This window comes from Cricetulus griseus (genome assembly GCF_003668045.3).
Source record: "Cricetulus griseus strain 17A/GY chromosome 1 unlocalized genomic scaffold, alternate assembly CriGri-PICRH-1.0 chr1_1, whole genome shotgun sequence".
Classification (NCBI taxonomy): domain Eukaryota; kingdom Metazoa; phylum Chordata; class Mammalia; order Rodentia; family Cricetidae; genus Cricetulus; species Cricetulus griseus.
The window spans coordinates 95,661,357-95,680,799 of record NW_023276807.1 but is presented as its reverse complement, the minus strand read 5'-3'; the positions used below and the strand labels follow the sequence as shown (position 1 = coordinate 95,680,799).

Here is a 19,443-nt window from a genome sequence, read left to right as displayed (position 1 = left end):
TTTTAAGTATCCCTATTGTATTAATATTAACTTTTCTTTTCCCCATTATTTGTATTTGTGCTTTACTTATATGTGTTTCTATGCTTTTGGAAACTTCTCAATCCTCTTTCCCTTTGACCTTTTTTTTCTTAAAAATATGTTTATTTATTTATTTACATACATTAAAAATCTATGCTTTCAGTTTATTGATTATGTAGAGCATTGGCCCCACTACCTTCAAAATACAGGAGTCTTTATTTCAACTCCCTTCTTAAAGGGTTAATGTATCTGTGACTCATGTCTGTATATTATTTTGTTGTCCAGACTGATATCCCTCCTTTAGCTATTCTTAACAATAGCTACAAGAAGGAATAGAACAATTGCTAATCGTTCTGGTGATGCTACATGCATTTGTTCAACTGCTGGAAGGGATTTTCTCCTTCCTTATTTTGTCTGTGCTTTCAACATCATAGGTTCTAAATAAGTATTGATTTATTAAATCTTAAGTATTCCTTTTTTCTTCTCTCATACAAGAACACTTGATTTAAAAAAGGTTGCTTTTCTTAGGGGAGAGCACAGACACGGGTTAAAATACAATTTATATGAGACTTAATGAAACACAACATAGCACTATTTGGATTGGTTTGAGAAAGCCATCTTAAATTACAAAAAGATTAAGTGCCTTTAAAGAATTTCCTTTTGTTTGGTGTAGTCTGTCAATGTCCCTTTACAGGAGCATTGACTGCCTTCTACTGTGGCTATTGACCCCCTAGTCTGGTAGCTCCTCTGCGTGCTTTCTCTTTGTTTATCCGCATTTTGCCTGATGACTTTCTCAGAGTTGAGAAAATGTGCTAAGTAGCTTTCATGACTCTGTGTAGATAGAAAGCAGATTTTACCTTAAAATACAACACATTTTTATTTTTTCTAAATTATGATCTATATACCCTTAAGCTGTGAAGTTGGCATTTGAAATTGGATTGTTCCTTAGCTTTGTCAATAAACAGTTAACTCAGTAGGTAAAGACTTGATTCCCAGCCTGACAGCTGCAGTGTTTCCCAGGATTCACATGGTAGAAAGATCTGACTCCAGCAACTGTCCCCTGACCTCAACATACATTCTATGTCACATGCACACACATATATGCACAAGCATACTATAGTGAATAAATAAAATAGATGTAAAATAAAATAAATAGTAAAAGAAGCATTTTCTACTGATGCTCAAAACTAGGGAATATGCTGACAAAGAACAGGTTTACCTTGTGTGGGATTGAGAACCAGGGACCAAGGCTAGCAGGAGAGCTTGGATGTATAGATGAGGCTCATTTTTAGCAACTCTGAAGCCCAGTCATAATTTCGTGTGTAAGGCAAGCATGGTTAATTTTACTCTTGTTTTTTCTGCTGTTTGGTTTTATTTTTGTTCTTTTGAGCCAGGGACTCACATGATAGCAAGCATAGCTAGGGCCTTATGATGTAGCCTAGGGTGTCCTTTTTGTTCATTGGTATATAATAATATTGTAGAAATGTCAGGTGGGCATTTCTTCCAGCCTGTCAAATCCTGGGGAACTGAGTCCCTTTTGTCCCTCTGCTGATGTGAGCTTGGATTCCTGTGGTGCATGACTCAAGTCAACCCCACATGAGGTAGCAGCATACAGAGGCAGAGCCTGAGATAAAAATCAAGCAGTGGTTTGATCTGTTTTTAAATTTTCTTTCTTTCTTTTTCTTTTTGGAGGAGGTCAATTTCTAAGAATAAATAACTTTTGTCCAGTTTAGCAACTGCAAAGACACTTAACACCCTATCTGGCTGGAAGTATGAAGATACAATCCAGAAGGCTGGGGATATGTTTCAGTGAGTAAGCATGTTTGCTCTATAGGTGTGGGAATCCAAGTTTGAATACGCAGCACCCATGTAAAGAGCTAGTCATGGCTGCAAGTGCCCCTGACTCCAGCTTTGGGGACAGAGACAAGCAGGTCACAAGAGTTTCCTGGTTAGTCACTTTAGACAAATTACAAGTCTCTGGTTTAATAAGGACACAGTTTCAAGGACATAACATATTGAGTTACAAATGGATAAACCTAAAGTCCTATTTTGGGCTCTGCTTGTCCATGAATGGGCATGCACTCCAGCCCCACAAAATGCACATGCTATTTATAATAACAATAACAACAACAAACATGCAATCAGGATCATGAGCTGCAGTCCACTGGATGCCTCATTAGTCATCACAAGAAGGAATTCCTATTTTCTTGCCTTTCACATTGTCATGACTTCATGTGACACAGTGACCTCACTGTTTGTTTGCCCCATCTTCTTGTGAGTAGACTAGGCTATTCTTTTGGTTTGGGGGGACTAGTGTGTATCTGGAAGATTCTAGGGATGATGTTATGTCTCTTTGCTCCTTACTTGTTGGTAGAGCTGATCTGGTCTATTCCAGTGAGGAGAAATTTGATCATCTAAGTGAAGAACAGCATTTTGTAGACTTTCATTAAAAAAGGGAATTTCTTTATTTTTTGAGGACTTACTTTAGGACTCTCTGACTTCCATTTTCCTCTGCCATCATTTGTTGTTAAATTCCAAGTTTCCCCATCTGAACTAACTGTTAGTAGAGAGCTTGCCCTGGGTTATCTTCTCAATTCTGTCACTTTTACATACTTAGAAGAAAATGGTCTCTTTGATGTATTTCCTTCTTTAGATCAATGGTGACTCAGGGATTCTATTCCATTCATCATTTCCTAGTCATTCATTTCTGCAATTTTTTTTTGACTTTTGGTGTTTTTTCTTTTTATTTAAATTCTTTAATTACTACCCATATTTACATATCCACCCCCCATTCCCTCGACCTCTCATCCTCCCATGTTCCCCACAACCTCCCAACCCATCTCCAACTCCTCCCCAGGGATAGTAAGGCCCTCTACAGGGACCTTCAAACTCTGTCATATCATTTGAGGGAGGGCCTATGCCCTCCTTGCTGTATCTGGGCTGCAATAGTATCCCTCCATAGGGAATGGGCTCCCAAACCATTTGTGCTCTAGGGTTAAAGACTGGATCTACTGTCAGAAGTCCCATAGACTGTCATGGTCTCCTAGCTGTCTGCAATTTCTTACTTTGATGTTCAAATCATATTAGCCTTGGCAGTGGCAAGTCTTTCATACTGGCTTCTGTGTCTTCTAACAGTCCTCCTTTGAACATATTTTACTGTCTGACAAAGATAGCTTCCTCCACCACACTATGGTGGCCCAGCAGGCCTCTAGAACCAGCTGATTTCCCCAAAAGTCTTTTCTCCATCTATTGATGGGGAGGCAGTTGGTGGCCTTAGTTCTGTCTTGACAAAGCATGTTATCCTTGAAGCTTCTTCTACCTAAACATTGAGAATCAAGAGCTCAGTTCCGCTTGATAGTAGCATTTATTCATATTTCCTCCGCGATTGTTCCTGTCTTGTCTGGCAGTGAGAAACCTGATTCCTGTCTGTGAAGCTTTCCTACTTCCCCTGACCTCCAGGTCATTTCCACAGTGCCCTCCTCGGTGATCCTGCTCCACATCTGCTTCAGTTTATAATGGCTCCAACATGAACATGTTCCCTCCACCAGCAGAAGAAAAAGAGGAAGGCAGAGAAGAGAGTAGTTTTTAGATTCTTGAAAATGTGTTCTTGCTCTCCCTGCCTTCCTCTTTCTTCCTCCCTCCCTCTTCTCCCTCCCTCCCTCCCTCCCTCCTCCCTCCCTCCCTCTCCCTCCTCCCTCTCTCCCTCCCTCCCTAATTCCCTCCCTCTCTTCCACCCTCCTTTCTCCTTTCACTTGTTTTATGTCACCAAAATACAGCATAGATTTACTATTCTGAGGTTGCTGCAGTTTTGTACTTAAGTCTTTTTGATTTCAAACAGTCCCAAATCAAGCACTCCTGGATGTTGGCTGTGTTTTAAACATTGTGACTTCAGTCCAACTTGTTGGAGCCCTGGGGTCCATGCTTTGCTTGACAATTTCTGTTTATAAGGGGCCATTTCGGGGTACCATAGACCCTGACTGTGACCTAGAGTGAACTTTTTTAAACATTATCTAACCCCACCTTGCACAAACAAGCAGAGAAAGGCATTGGATTGCCCACCATCATGAATTACAGTTTAAGTGTTTTGGAAAAATGGCATGTTCTACTCTGTCCCCTGTCTTTTACTATCTTCAGGATGTCTAAGGATGTCAGCATCAACATTCTTGCTTCAAAGTTGTTCTGATGTTGTGATAGATGAATAATGAGGCCCCCAAATATTCACATCCTAATTTCTGGATCCCGTAAATGTCCCCTGTGGGGGTTACAAGGTGCACCTGCATTTTCTGGGTGGACCTGAAGTAAGAAGATAGGTCTGTGTTAGGTGGGTTATGGACGGCTCAGCTGGGAAATACTGATACCATGGTAAAGTATCAGAAGGCCAGAAAGAGGAACATGGAAGCCAGGGAATATGTTCTTCCTAGATTGTGGTTCAGGAAGTCCTGTTGTACACTATGAACAGCAAAATCATGAGGTAACATATGTGCTGTTGTAGGTTTCTGTGCCTGTGTTTGATATGATACAAAAGTCATCCCAGAGCAGTGGTGCTCCTGTGTGATGGTAGAGTGTTATCGTGTGCAACCTACTGTGTGGTACAATACAGGCCATCTTTAGCCAGAGCTTTGCATTTTGGGAAAATTCCCAGTAACTCTTGTTTCTTAGTATATAAGTTCTTTAAATAGTGTCATCTTTTTCTCGTAAATGGCAAAAAGAAAAGCAAAATTATATCATTTAGGAGAAACTGAAAAACAAAATACAGGCCATGCTATATTTTAGTTGAAGCTTGGCAATTCCATCTCTGCCACTGTCATCACTCAGCCCAACACTGTTATCATGAGAAGTCAGGTCAGCCTCATCAGCTTCTCCAGCACCTAAGCCAAAGGCAGCGTGTGCTGACCATGTCTGCAGTATAGTCCATCACACTGATGCTTTGAGAATGGATTGTGCCTGGGGTCAGACACTATTTGCCAGTACCCTTTAAACAGATAGTGCAGAAGATGAACCACTGCCCTCCAGCCCAAGGGATTGATAACACTATCAGTGCTCAGATAACACTGGCCCATGGTAACAGGCTTATATCCGAGGCTTCTCATAATTCAGGAGACATAAGTTCCCAAATGAAAAACCTCCAAACTGTTGAATTTATTTTACTCACATGCACATGCATACAAATAGAAAAAAATCCCTTTACATTTAAAGCTATATTGTTTTTGCTTATTTTTCCTTGTTAGTATCTTTGAGATTTAACCTCACCATTGCATATTCCATATACATTCATTTTGTTTGAATAAAAGTAGGAGTAGTGTGAGCAGTTGTGAAGATTTGATTACTTGAGATGCCTGATGTGATCTCAGTGAGATGCAAACTATTAGATGAGGTTAGAGATGATTATCTAACCCTTTTGTATGAACACCGAGAGGTGTGGGCAATATTCAGCCCATTTGAGCTGCCCTATGGTCACTTTTCATCTACAAGTGTTAGAAAAAAAATCAAAAGAAGGGGATGAGGTAATTGCAAATGCTTCTTAGAGTAGAAAATATACCTGGGACATTAGATGCTCAGCTCTCTCAGATGATGTCCTATGTGGGGTTCATACCTTCTTTATATCCACTTTGTAGGGGTGTTTTAGCATTAGGTCTCTTATAATGTTACCTATACTGAGAATTTCTATAGTAGTTGTGTGTTTCTTTTTATTTAAATTCTTTGTAGACCAGGGTGGTCTGGAACTCACAGAGATCCACCTGCCTCTACCTCCCGAGTGCTGGGATTAAAGGAGTGTGCCACCACTGCCTGGCTTATTTAAATTCTTTAATTACTATTCATATTTACATATCCATCCCCCCCATTCCCTCGCCCTTCCATCCTCCCATGTTCCCCCAACCCATCCACCAACTCCTCCCCAGGGATAGTGAAGCCCTCCACCAGGGACCTTCAAAGTCTGTCATATTGTTTGGGGGAGGGCCTAGACCCTCCTTGCTGTATCTGGGCTAATAGTATCCCTCCATAGTGACTGGGCTCCCAGAGTCCATTTGTGCTCTAGGGTTAAAGACTGGCTCCACTGTTAGAGGTCCCATAGACTGCACTGGCTTCCTAGCTGGCACCCACATTCAGAGGGCTTGGTTGGGTCCAATGCTGGTTCCCCAGCTTTATAACTCCGTGTGTTTTCACACAAAGTTGATTATCTTTTTTAGAGAATACATGTCAAATCATGAGGAATACTTTGAACTGAAAATGGGGACTTACAGTTCCTGGACCAAGTGGAATGTTGGAAACCTTTCCGTACATTTGCTTCATTAAATCTGATCTTTTCTGTCCTGCTGGATGTCTGGGTTCTAGGAGACTGCTTCAAATGGGAGGCTTGCATCAGTGGACTGACTGCTTCCATTTAGCATGAGACTTACAGAGCCAAGCCACACAGCCACGTCTACACCTGGTGCCCAGACTTTGGCCTACAGTATTCAGTTTCAAGTTGTTTTGAAAAATGTAACTGTTTTGTTCTGTCCCTTTGGCTCCTTTTACATGTTAATCCCTGAAACCTCTGGTCTAGTGTGCCTGCAGTGAAAGAGAGTCAACACTAGATGGCAGTCTTCACATCTTTATGATCTTGGATTCTCTGCTTGCCTCTCACAGGCCAAGAGCTGGAGAAACACTCAATATACCACACCCAGACATGGGCAGTGTGCTAATTTTTCTGATAGCATGCCTCACTGCCCTTTGAGATTACTGTCCCATGTTCTTAATCTGCTTCTTTTCCAATATGTACGTAGAACACACAAGCATGCATGGCATTCACAGACTTGGACACATACATATCCATCTGTGTAGGCTTTTATAGGAGCAGGAAGAGATGGAAAGTTTAAAAAGGAGGCATGAAGATGGTAAAATGCACCTATTGTAATAAAATATGCTTTATGATATAGTTAAGGTGACCATCAAATACAATTTTCTTTTAGGATACAACTCCAACACAAGGCCTCATTCAATGAGTAATTCTCAGCTCACACTCTTGTTTTTAATTTCATTCTGTGTGGATTTTCTGGGTGAATAATTACTGCACTAATCCCCCAAGCCTTCATCTGAAGTGGGGATAACTGTACTTATCTTATTGGATTGATTTGAGGATTTCATGATGAAGCATATTGTCTTTGGTGGGTGTCCTCTGGCAAGTCCAGGTGAGACTCTGTGAGTGTTACATGTCAGTCATGGTTCCCATCAGTCTCTCTTAAAATATACTTACTGCTTCCAGCCATCATAGGACATGTGTCCTATTATTATCATTTCGCCCACCAAGAAGCTGAGGCATAGAGTGATGAAGTAATGTGCATGTTCTGTGTCGTACTGTGACGTTCTAAATTACTGTTGACTCATGTTTATTTGTGGGGGGGGGTGAGCCTTGCAGCTTTTCATGGCAATCTTGCCTAGAATCCTCAAAGGTGTTGTTACCTTTCAAATGACAGACCTACCTAAGATCTAACAAAACCTCCTGACCTTGACTGGTGTTGAGGATACAGCTTTTACTCAGTAGGATTCTGTCTGAACTAATTAACCACATGAAGAGAGTCTATACCTCTCCCCGTGGGCTCATTGGCTCACTGCTTCTGTCTCTGGGGCCCTCTCCATGTGTCGTTCCCTGTGGAAAGGGTCAGGCCAGGAACACTTCAACAAATTCATGACTCTGCTTATGTAAAGGACCCAGACTCATGACACTGCTTACAGAAGTCAGAAGTTCAGGGAGAGAGTGGACACACTGAGTGGGAGCTAGATGTTAGACAGGCAACAAGACTAAGGCCTTAGCAGAGGGGCCAGGGCCAGGGACCTGGATCTCCATGGATGATTTTGTGGTAGATATGGGCACAGACAGGAGGGATGGAAGTGTGTGTAAAGACTTGACCAGGACTACAGTGACAGTGCACTGTGCCTCTCCTACCAGGGAATTTTGGCTACAGACACAATGATAGCAGATACTGTAGGCTTCCAGTATAGCATTTACTAAAGTGTTCTAGTATTGATAAAAACTGGGGAGTCAGAAACTGAGATTAAAGCCCCAATAAATCTAAGCAACAGCTTCTCAATCCAAAAGTCCTGGCAATACCCCCAGCCCTTCCTTCTTTCTTCCTGTCCCTCTCCGTCTGACTTCCTCAGTCCTCCAACATCTCCATGGTTAATTGCCCCCTCCCCTCCCTACCCCATCTTCCTTGATTCCAGGTGGCTTTATTGGCACAGTAGAGTGACAGTTCAACCAGATCTCCTGCAACACTCCAGGGTCTACACAAAGCCTCCACAGCTAGCGTTTACCAAACATGAGCTGAAGTGTTATTCTCTGGTTTCACAGATGAGGCTTTCTTATAGCCTTGGCAGTGAGCCCTGTACCCATGGTCACAGAATTGGCTCAGCACTGCCAACACCAGAGCCTGTGCCCTCTCCCATAGAGTTGCACTGCTACATGGCTGAGTATCTTTGACTTCTGTGTGGGGCTTAAGCATCCTATTTGGTCTATGCTGGAGATCTTTAGTTCAGCTCTTCCTAAATGTTCCCCAGGTCTACAAATGTAGTCAAAGGTTTCATTGTCCCTAGACTACCATGGTCCCATTTTTGACTCATGGCCCTTCATCATATTTTTGTTGAATTGAGACTCGTCTCAGGGTTTAAATACAAGTTTGGACTTTGTCCAATTCTAACTAAATAGTGCACCAATAAGTCAAAACTTAACTGCGTTAGTGATGTGCTATATGGTTACCCCTGGGGTGGGGGAGTGCACACATATTCAGTGGTTTTCATCAGTGAGTTTGCAATCACCCTAAATAAACCACATTATTTAAATGTGTGACTTCTAACTTTGAGGTTTCTAAGATGCTGAAATAGAGTTGAGAACTCAAGTTGACTTGAACATAGCTGCTGCTTCCTGTCCTTTCCCCATCCAGTTGTACAATGGATTTGGTCAGCCTTGCTTACCTGTGTAGCTGCTCTGGGTTCATGATCTCATCTTAGTTAGATTTGTATCCTATGGTAGGCCTATCAATTATAGAGTCCCATCCTGTCTTAGAGTTACACTAATTAAGGGAATGATCAATGAAACAGGGTGTGTTTGATGTGTGTTGTGGCCCCAATGGGTGATTGAGGCAAAAGAAGTGGAAATATGGGTAACTTGTGAAAAAATGTATAATATATGCATCTCCTTTATTTTGATTTTCAAAAGGTGTTTTTGATGCTTTTGCAAGATACCAACAAAAAGTCTCACATCACTCCAGAAACCAAATTAGAACCTCAAAATGAGAGACCTGCTGGATCCTCTTCTCAACACTGTAAGTAGCATAGCCTTTTGTATTGCTGTTCAAAGTAAAAGGCTCCCAACCTCATTTAACATCTGGTTTTAAAAGATGGGATGGCAAGAACCTGGTGAGGGGGCAGAAGAGGGTGGTTAGGGGGGCCTCAGAAAATTACATCACAGTTTGAAAGCTTAGATTTATATTCTGCTTTGTAAAGGGACAAGATTATCTTTCCTGAACAATGTGACTTATTTATCAGAAATTTCTCAGTATATGCAATTAGTGTAATGAACCTTGCTCATCTAGGTTTACCTTCATCAAACACAGTCCAGTGCTATTTAAATCGATGCCATGTTTATGAGGTTTAGCCATGTGCTACTAATAATGGATTTATGTGGTTTAAGAGAGCACCAAAGATGAGCCTGTGTCCCAGACCTTGTATGCAGCCTTTCTTGGGCAGGTATCAGCAGCTGGACAGAATCCAGGCTTTGTTTCCATGGGGGGAGGGAGCTGTGGTTCTAATTCAGCCCACTTCCTGTCACATGTTAGCAACAACTCCCCAATACACATAGAGCCTGTCCCTAGAGAGACAGAAGTACCACTTCTTCAGAAACTTCAGATTTTAGGGACACAGACACCCCCACCACCGCCATCCAATACCATGGATAAATCACTAGAATAAAATGTGATGTGATGTTTAATAGTGTGTTCTCCACAGTACTGTATAGATGTTGCAAATGCCTCATTTCCTCTCCTCTTGTTATTATCAGGTAAAAGACACATACATTGGTTGTCAAAGTTGATGTTAAGTTGGTTTCTAACTATGGTCTTAATTTATATTTCCCTAATGATTATGACAAGTATCTCTACTGCTTATAACATATTATTGAGATGTAATTCATATTACCCACATTTTACCCATTTAAAATACCCAATTCTATGTTTTTGATTCATGTGCATCCATTACTATACTCTATCTTAGACTGTTTTATTATTAGTATTTCAAACAGAGCATTACATTACTTACCCACCACTCTGCAAGAGTCCCATCCCTCTAGCCTTAAGAAACCTAAAGCATACATCTTTTCTCTCCAGATTAGCCTGTTGTAAACATTTTATGGAGATGAATGATACAGCTAGTCCCTGTGATCAACTTTTGCAAACACATTTTTTCTTTCAGTTGCCATTTAAAACCCCATTGCATGCATATACCAAATTCTTCTGTCTACTCATCAGTTGATGAAAACTTGTGTTGTTTCCACTTTTTAAAAAAATTAATTTTTAAAATTTTAATTAGAAAGAAAATTATTTTACATGTCAATCCCAGGTCCCTTTCCCTCCCCTCTTCCCCTGCCCCCCCCAAATTAACACCCTACCTATCCTATATCCTTTCTGCTCCCAAGGGAGGCTGAAGCCTTCCATAGGAGGTCTTCAAAATCTTCATATTCTTTGGGATAGGGCCTAGGCCAACCCCCTTGTGTCTAGGCTCAAGGAGTATCCCTCCATGTGGGATGGGCTCCTAAAGTCCATTCCTATGCTAGGGATAAGTACTGATCCACTACAAGAGGTCCTATAGATTTCCAAGGTCTCCTCACTGGCACCCACATTCAGGGGGTCTGGATCAGTCCTATGCTGGTTTCCCAGCTCAGTCTGGGGACTGAGAGCTCTCCCTTGTTCCGATCAGCTGTTTCTGTGGGTTTCACCAGCCTGATGTGGACCTCTTTGCTCATCAGTCCTCCTCTGTAACTGGATTTCAGTTCAGTTCTAGGTTTAACTGTGGGTGTCTACTTCTACTTCCACTAACTGTTGGATGAAGGCTATATGATGTCATATGAATTAGTCATCAATCTCATTATCAGGAGAAGGCATTTAAGATAGCCCCTCCTCTGTTGCTTAGATTGTTAGTTGGTGTCATCTTTGTAGCTCTCCAGACATTTTTCCAAAAACATATCAGAAAAATCATCCACCATGATCATGTAGGCGCTTCATCCCCGGGATGCAGGGTTGGTTAAACATTCAAAAATCTATCAATGTAATCCACCATATAAACCAACTGAAGAAGAAAAACCACATGATCATCTCATTAGATGCTGAAAAAGCCTTTGACAAAATCAAACACCCCTTCACGATACAAGTCCTGGAGAGATCAGGAATAACAGGAACATACTTGAACATAGTAAAAACAATATACAGTAAGCCAACAGCCAACATCAAACTGAATGGAGAGAAACTCAAAGCTATTCCTCTAAAATCAGGAACAAGACAAGGTTGTCCACTCTCTCCATATCTCTTCAATATTGTCCTTGAAATTTTAGCTAGAGCAATAAGACAACAAAGGGAGATCAAAGGGATACAAATTGGAAAGGAAGAAGTCAAGCTTTCACTGTTTGAAGATGATATGATAGTCTACATAAATGAACCAAAAAACTCTACCAGAGAACTCCTACAGCTGATAAACACCTTCAGCAAAGTGGCAGGATACAAGATTAACCCCAAAAAATCAGTAGTCCTACTATATATGGACGATAAATGTGCTGAAAAAGAAATCAGAGAAACATCACCCTTTACAATTGCCACAAACAACATAAATTACCTTGGGGTAATGCTAACCAAAAAGTGAAAGACCTGTATCATAAGAATTTTGAGTCTTTAAAGAAAGAAATTAAAGAAGATACCAGAAAACTGAAGGATCTCCCATGTTCTTGGATAGGTAGGATCGACATAGTAAAAATGTTTTCACTTTTTTTGTATTAGAATATGCTCCTAAAGCTAGTGTTTGGTGAGTGTATGTTTTTTAAGTAGCTACCTATGAATAGAATTGCTGGATCACCTGCTTAACAATTTGAGAAAGACTGTTATCTGTCTACACCTCACATTTTTTCCCAACAACATGAAGGTTCTAATTCTCCCAGTCATCACTAAAACACTGATTAGTAACACTGGGAATTTCTTCATGTGCTTATTGGTCATTTAGTAAACCTTTGAAGAAATGACTGTTGAAATGAATTGCATTAATATTTTATTTATTCCTTGAAAATTTCATACATGTATACAATGCATGCCCAACATAAGTTCTCTCTCTCACTCCCCTGTGCCCCACAACAAATCCCCACCTTAATGTCCTTTACAATAAAAAACCCAGAGTCCAATAAGTATGAACTTTATCCTTACTGGTATGGGGTAATGCTCTGAAGGTTGATAACCTAATACTAACCACATCCCTGAAGTAAACTTACTCTCCTTCCTCCACCAGCCTTTAATTGCCAAAAGTTCTTTAGCTAGAAGTGAGGCCTTAGGGCTCCCTTCCTAGCCACACCAGAACATAACAGCAATGTCACTAGTGCATTAATGGACACCTCTTTCCTGAGAGGTCAGTATTGTAGTATGCAAGGCCCAGGGCTGGGTAAAACTCTTACTGCCTTTTCTCCACCAGGAACTGTACAGAAGGGAGGCATTTTCCCAGTTTATTCCAGTTTGATTTTGCTATGTCCTGCAACCAAAGGGTTATCATCACCAATAGGATTTTATCATCTAGGTATACTGGACAACCAAGAACAATGGCAATAGACTGGGCTCTTTTGGAGGGATTCTGGGGCCTTCCTGATTAATAATTGAAGAGGGGTATCCAGTGTTTGGCACTGGGATTTCCATGTCTGTTACGAATGACATTGCCCATCCATGCAGTGTTGCTGTTCAAACTCTTCCACCCCTCTTTTAAATTATCCTTTAAAATTACCTTACAAAATAGTGGGTTTCCATAGGACTTTTTCATACATCTTAGGTTTGTTTAACTTGCCACCCCTTTCTCAAATTAATTTTAAAGTGGTTTCAGCTGTTGTTGGCTTGAAGGAATTGTCATGTTTTTATTGCTATAATTCATTTATATTCTGATATATTGTGAGCAGACTCACCTATTTATGTCTATCATGTCCATTTGTTCCATAGTTTATGTAAATTTGCCTTTAACTTCAGTACTCCTTGATTTATTGGTGTGTCATGGGATTTTCTGTCCATTACTGAAAGTGGGATATTGGCATTTTTGTTACTATAGAGCTGTCTATTTTCTCTTTATTTCTGTAAGTGTTTGATTTATATGTTTAAGGAATCTGATGTTTGGTTTTTATGTGTTTGTAATTTTTACATAGTTACATCCACTATGATCAAATTCTTTGTACAAAAATTTCAATACAATGTCTCTTTTCTCTTTTAACTTTCTTTATTCATTATTTTTGGTCTGATATTAACATAGCTGTCCCTATTTTTCTTTTGCTTATTATTGACACCAAATATATATTTGCATTCATTCACTGTCTGCCTATATATCACTCTAAGCCTAAAATATGTGTTGTATAGACAGCATGTATTTGAAGCCTGTCTTTTAATCATGTTTCTTTAGGTATAAATGTTAACCATTCATATTTAAGATAATTTCAATATAGTTGTACTGGTTTAGCATTTTTGGCTCTTATTTTATGTATCTTAGGACTTCCTAGTTATTTTTGTTCATTACTGACTTGTCTATACTTTTTTGTAGTATTTTTTTTTCTGTTTTAAATCCCCATTTATGTGTATTTTATGCATTTTAGTCTATCAGTAGTATCATGGTATAACACAATTATAATCTATCTCAAGTTAATACTAATTTGATTTTCATCACATAAAAAAACTTTATTGTAGGTCAACCTTACTCTATGGTATTGTTGTCAAAATGACATTTTTACATATTGTGTGCTCATTATCACAAATTTATAGCTGTTTTATGATTTTGTATTTTAAATTCTATAGAAAATAAAATGTATATAAGGCAAATTACAAAATACCATTTTTCATTCATGTTTTTTGTCTACTATAAAAGATTGTATTTGGGGCTGGTTATGTTTTGTTAACCCTGAATTGTTTCACTTCAGTTTTTACTTCATTTTGAGGCACACTCAAACATTTTTAAGATGGCACCTCTATGAGTACTGCATGTGCTTAGCTATTGTTTGCTTATTTTTAAACACACAAATTACCTTCATTTTAAAAGGGCATTTATACCAATTATAAAAATCAGTTGGCAGAAGTACTTCTACTAATTTGTATAGTTTCCTGAGGCCTCTGTCAAGCAGGATTTCCTGCAGTTTCCTATACTGATGCATCTCTTCCTTACAACTTTCAGAGTCATACCTTACCCTTTCATAAGTGTCCATTTCTTCCACAAATTGGGCAGGAAAATCTGCTTGAGATAACAATTGAGAGTGTCCTGCGTATTGAATCATGGGAACAACAGCCATCTTATAGAATGTCTCAGTCATGCTCAGGAGGGATGGTCACTAGGGTCTGAGGATCTGTGAGTCTTTTTAGCCTTGGGTCATTACAATATGAGAAAGTGAGTTCTGTCATTTGAGACCTTTATATTTATCAACCACATGAATTTCTTGTTTAATAGTGCTGTTAGTTTTGCTTTACCTGTTAGTTTTGTATATTTTAAGGAAAGTGCTTTAAGTTTATTTTTACTGACACAGACTGCACACATTTTGCAGCAAATGGCTTAGATCTTCACCATACCACCAGAAGACACAAACCTGTGTAAGTACTTCCCAGATGAGGTTGAGCAGTACCGAATACTCTATAGGCTCCTTCAGTTCTACTCAAGCCAGATACTTCCCCAGAAGGTTTTTCACCACCTCAAGATAAATGCACTTAAAATCAAAACAAACAAGCAAACCCCCTGTCATATAAGGAATGGAATAGTCAGATTTTTTCAAACCTTTTTTCTGAAATACATATTATTGCATAAGAAATTAGACATAAGTAATATATATATATATATATATATTGTTTGTAAAATTTTTCATCAAACATATATACCAGTTAAATGCTTTAAGTTTTTGGTATTTTTGCCTAAAGGTTTAAAATTTGAGTATTCATTTCTCTAAAGACACATTAGTTACTTTCATATGTAACTGTTCTATAAGAAAATATGATAAGAAGCCCCTCTAAGCACTGTTATCAAGGTAACACACAATACAAATGCATTCCCTCTGTATATCTTTCACTGTAGTGACACATCCATTTATAAATGATAATTCCACATTCCTAACCTGGGGAATATTAGGGAAATCTGTGTAAATGTATTATAAACAAAATGTGTGATAAGAACTAATGTCATATGACCTGTGAAAACATGGTGTCTGAATTTAAAGGCACAGTGTTCAGGAAACAGAAACATTTTCATTGTTACTATTAATATGTTACAGAAATACAGTTTCATTATTCAAATTGTAAAATTTTAGACTAGAATATAATTTAAAACTCTATTTAAGTCTTTTGTAGTTAATTAAGAAATTACTTCAAGACACATTAAATCAAATTTGGTTTGTGATCACCTATGTTGGCCAGCTTTTATTGTAATCAATAAAATCCTCACATAAAACTCAGTAGGAGTCAATTTTATGTTCTTCAGTAGGTACAACTTTAGAAGAATATTAGGTCAAGATGCTGGAGAAACTGTTACTAGAGTCCCCTAAATGCGCTGATCCAGTTCATCTCATTCCCCTTGGTATGAGCTAGACTAGAGGAACATAGTTCCTAGAATAACTATTAGGCAAGGGCCTTCTCTTCTATGGGTTTACAGGTGGATAACTCATTGTTGGCCACTGCTTCAGGCTACACCTGTCTGGAAGTGCCTTCCTTCTGCACAGGCTGTATATCATTCAAGGGCCAGCTCTCAAGTAACTCACTGCTCAGAAAGATTGATGAAGGTGAAATAAAATATAAAATATATGCTCTTAAATCACAGGGACCCAGCAGCTCTACGGAAATGGGTTTTGAAGACTGATGCCTGGGTGTCTGGTATTGCACAATGTTACAGGGTCTACATATTGGGGTAGAAGTAACTTCTTAATGGCAAAGGATTTATCACTTTTTTTTTTTACTACATGACATGAATGCATTAGACTTGGTAGTGGGGCACTTCCAGGTAATTGTGCTTTCTCATTTGATCCTCACTGCTAATTTGCAGGCAAACTTGAATTGAGAGTGCGTATCTTGCTTGCACAAAACCTCAGTGCTTCTAACACCAAAGTTTTCTTTGCAGTCATAGCATTTGTCATGGGGTCTCTTTGGGTCATCTTACTTCCCTTGAAATGTCTTGCCCTAGGCCTACTGAACTAAGGTTTTTTATGGCATTACACACATAATACATATAACCAAATCATTATATAATGCATCTGTGAATAATATAACACACACACACACACACACACACACACACACACACACACACACACACACACACACACACACACACACACACACACACACACACACATATATATATATAATATATATATATATATATATGTTGGCTTTCAAGAAAAAAAAACTGGCCTCATTTCAAAATGATGATCTGCTGTTTGTTAAGCTCAGGTTACTAAGCTGAACCGTACATCATTAGGTCAGTATTCCTGGGAGGTGCCCATATTATGTCTTTGTAACAAGCTCCCAGGAGGTGCTTGGTCCACACATTACATCTATAGAGCTCTTCATGTTCTTTTTAAAATAACAAATTCTTGTTCTAGTCTCTGTTATTTTCCAGTAGTGTGATGTATTGTGAACTCAACTACATTCCATCGTAATTCATATGTTCATGTCCCAGTCCTAGTCCTGGATATAAGATGCTGAGAACAGGTGATTATGGTTACAGTTAAACAAAGTCACATGGGTAGATGCCCATCCAATATAACTGGCTCCATGCATGAGATGATCAAGCCAGGCATACAAGAAGATGCAAATGGAACTTAATAAAAACAGAAGTCAAAGACACTGGAACAAAATACCAGCTACAAGACAAGGAGAGAGTTCTCATAAAACAACAGCCTTGTGGTCATGACCTTGTAATGCCTGCTTCTACAACAGTTGGTGAATATCCATGCCTGGAGCTGTCCATTTTGCTATCAGAGCCTACACTGCCTAGTGTACCTGAGCAAGCTTATCTCTCGAGTGTGTCTACTGAGGTCTCTGTTATTCACCACAACACTGGGAAGGCCTGTTCTACCTTCACTGCTGGCCAACATGACACCAACTTCATAGGGAAGCATCTATCCTTCATTGCAATAGGGACTCTCTCTCTCTTTCATGGGAGAATTGTCTTTGGACTCTAAGATCTCACATTTTAATTTTCCTCTGAATATTACTGCTCCTCAGTTTTCTTTCTTCATCAAAGTCTTCCTATCCAGCACCACATCTCAGCCATTTCTAAATGCTCATATTCTCCTCTTTCTAGCTTCCCCACAGGCCTGTTTCAGACTTGGTCACTTCACTCTTGTACCCATTGCCATAAGCTTAATATCAACCCTGAATGCTTCTTTTGGTGCCTCTACATAGTTTCATCTCCAAGGTACCTGAACCAGTGAATGTCTAAACTCATATTCTCTTTTTACTCATGATGTGGGAGTATGCCATTGCTGTATCCAGTGGACAAACAGTAATGTCAAAGCTATTCATCAACCAACCATTCTCTCATTCTTCATGTCCAGTTTCCCTGGATCGGATTAGTGCATTCTCTCCACTGTAGCCAGTCTCCTTTTAAATTGTTTGATCTTATTATTCTCAATTAAAAACATTCGATAACTTGTCTTCTTGGGTTCAAATTCTGCCCATGGACCCCTAGGAAGATACATACCACACCCTGGACCTCCTCTCATACAGGGATTTCCATTTCTTGGGCTGCCCCTTGCTCAGCATCTTCAGATCTGATCATCTCCCTGCCCCATAGGTCCTGCCTCTGCCTGCTCTCAGCTGATCTTCATGTGTGATTTCATTGTCCACTCTGTAAATGTCTCCTGCCACCAGACCATCCAGAAAACTTTTAATAAGATCTTGTAGTCCTCTCTGACTCTTACAGCAGTGACAGACTGCATTTAAGTCACTGTGCTTGCTTAATACCATTGCCCATTCAAAGCCTGCATTTGTGAGACCAGAGGCCCTGAAACCTTCTCATTTGCTGCTGTGTTCCTGATATTGTATGCTCTGTGGAATGCATGGTTCTTGATTAACTGGACAGATGAATGAGTAGATGCAGAGAAAGGGGGGTGGGAAATTAGAACCAGAATGCATCATTTGAATAGGTAGTTGCAGGCAGTTGTGACCACATGGCCTCATCTTGTCCACATTAGAATTTCTGAATACATGGCATCAGCCCCACAGATGTGCCATCACTATGGCTACTGTCTTTCAAAATGCAATTTGAAATTAAGGTTGAAAAATCACCTGGGTGCTTGTTAGAATAGAATATTCTTACAAGTACCTTTCACAGAATTTGATTCTGGGTACTTATCTTCCCTCCAGTTTGCCCCTCACACCCCTCACCACTACCCTTGCCACTCTCTCTTGGAATGGTTCACTATGCAGGCTAGGTTGGCATTGAACTCTCCATCTTCCCAGCTCAGTCTCCTGAGTGCTAAGGTTAGAGATGTATATGCCACCTCACCGTGTGGCATTTGTTGTTTTAACTGTCCCCCCAGTTCCCTCTGTTTTAAATGGCCTGTGGTCAGTATTTTCAATAGCTCTCTGGTGCTTTTTAAGCCTAGAGTTCATGTGGAAGCTCAGAAAGTTAATTCGGAGTGAAGCTGGGGTGAATGGCTATCTTTTCTATACAAGGTTTTCGTTGCCATGGCTTTTCTCTTTTCTTCTCTTTTGCTGTCATTTTTATGAAGCCTCATCCTCTCATTGAGATCTGAGATCACATTTAAATTTTTAGCTCAATGGCTTGTCAGTAGGATTTACATAAAATCCCTCTCCTTTTTTTCTCCTAAGATGTAATCCTCTGTATTTCCTCCCTAATTGCTACTGCTTCTATGGATGGAAAGCAATTTTGGCAGTGATTAATTTGAAGGGTCTGCAATGTCTCCTTTGCTTTTTAAGACAATCCTGTTTGCACAGCCTGTCCCAGGAAGGTCTGCTGTAATCTACTGCCTCTTTAAAGAGCTGCTCCAAATTCTGTGCGTGTCTCTCAGGCTTCACCATGGTGTTAAATCCACAGGGCTGTCTTTTCCTCTTTGTCCACATTTCCTTGACTTCAAAACTTTCCATCCCTGTGAGCAAGGTGGGGAACATGGCTGCTGCCAAATTATACATGCCAAAGAAGGTTTGTTTTCGACGTTAGTTAAAACCAGCAGAG

General features: G+C 39.7%; 1 protein-coding gene across 1 annotated transcript in view; it reads left to right on the top strand.

Moving 5' to 3' along the window:
* Positions 1 to 19,443, top strand: part of LOC100767606 (ATP-binding cassette sub-family A member 13) — a 406,786-nt gene that overhangs the window by 223,561 nt on the left and 163,782 nt on the right. Inside the window, exon 42 of the mRNA XM_035452975.1 lies at positions 9,212 to 9,317. Coding sequence (XP_035308866.1) covers positions 9,212 to 9,317 — 106 coding nt within the window. The remainder of the gene's footprint in view (positions 1 to 9,211; positions 9,318 to 19,443) is intronic.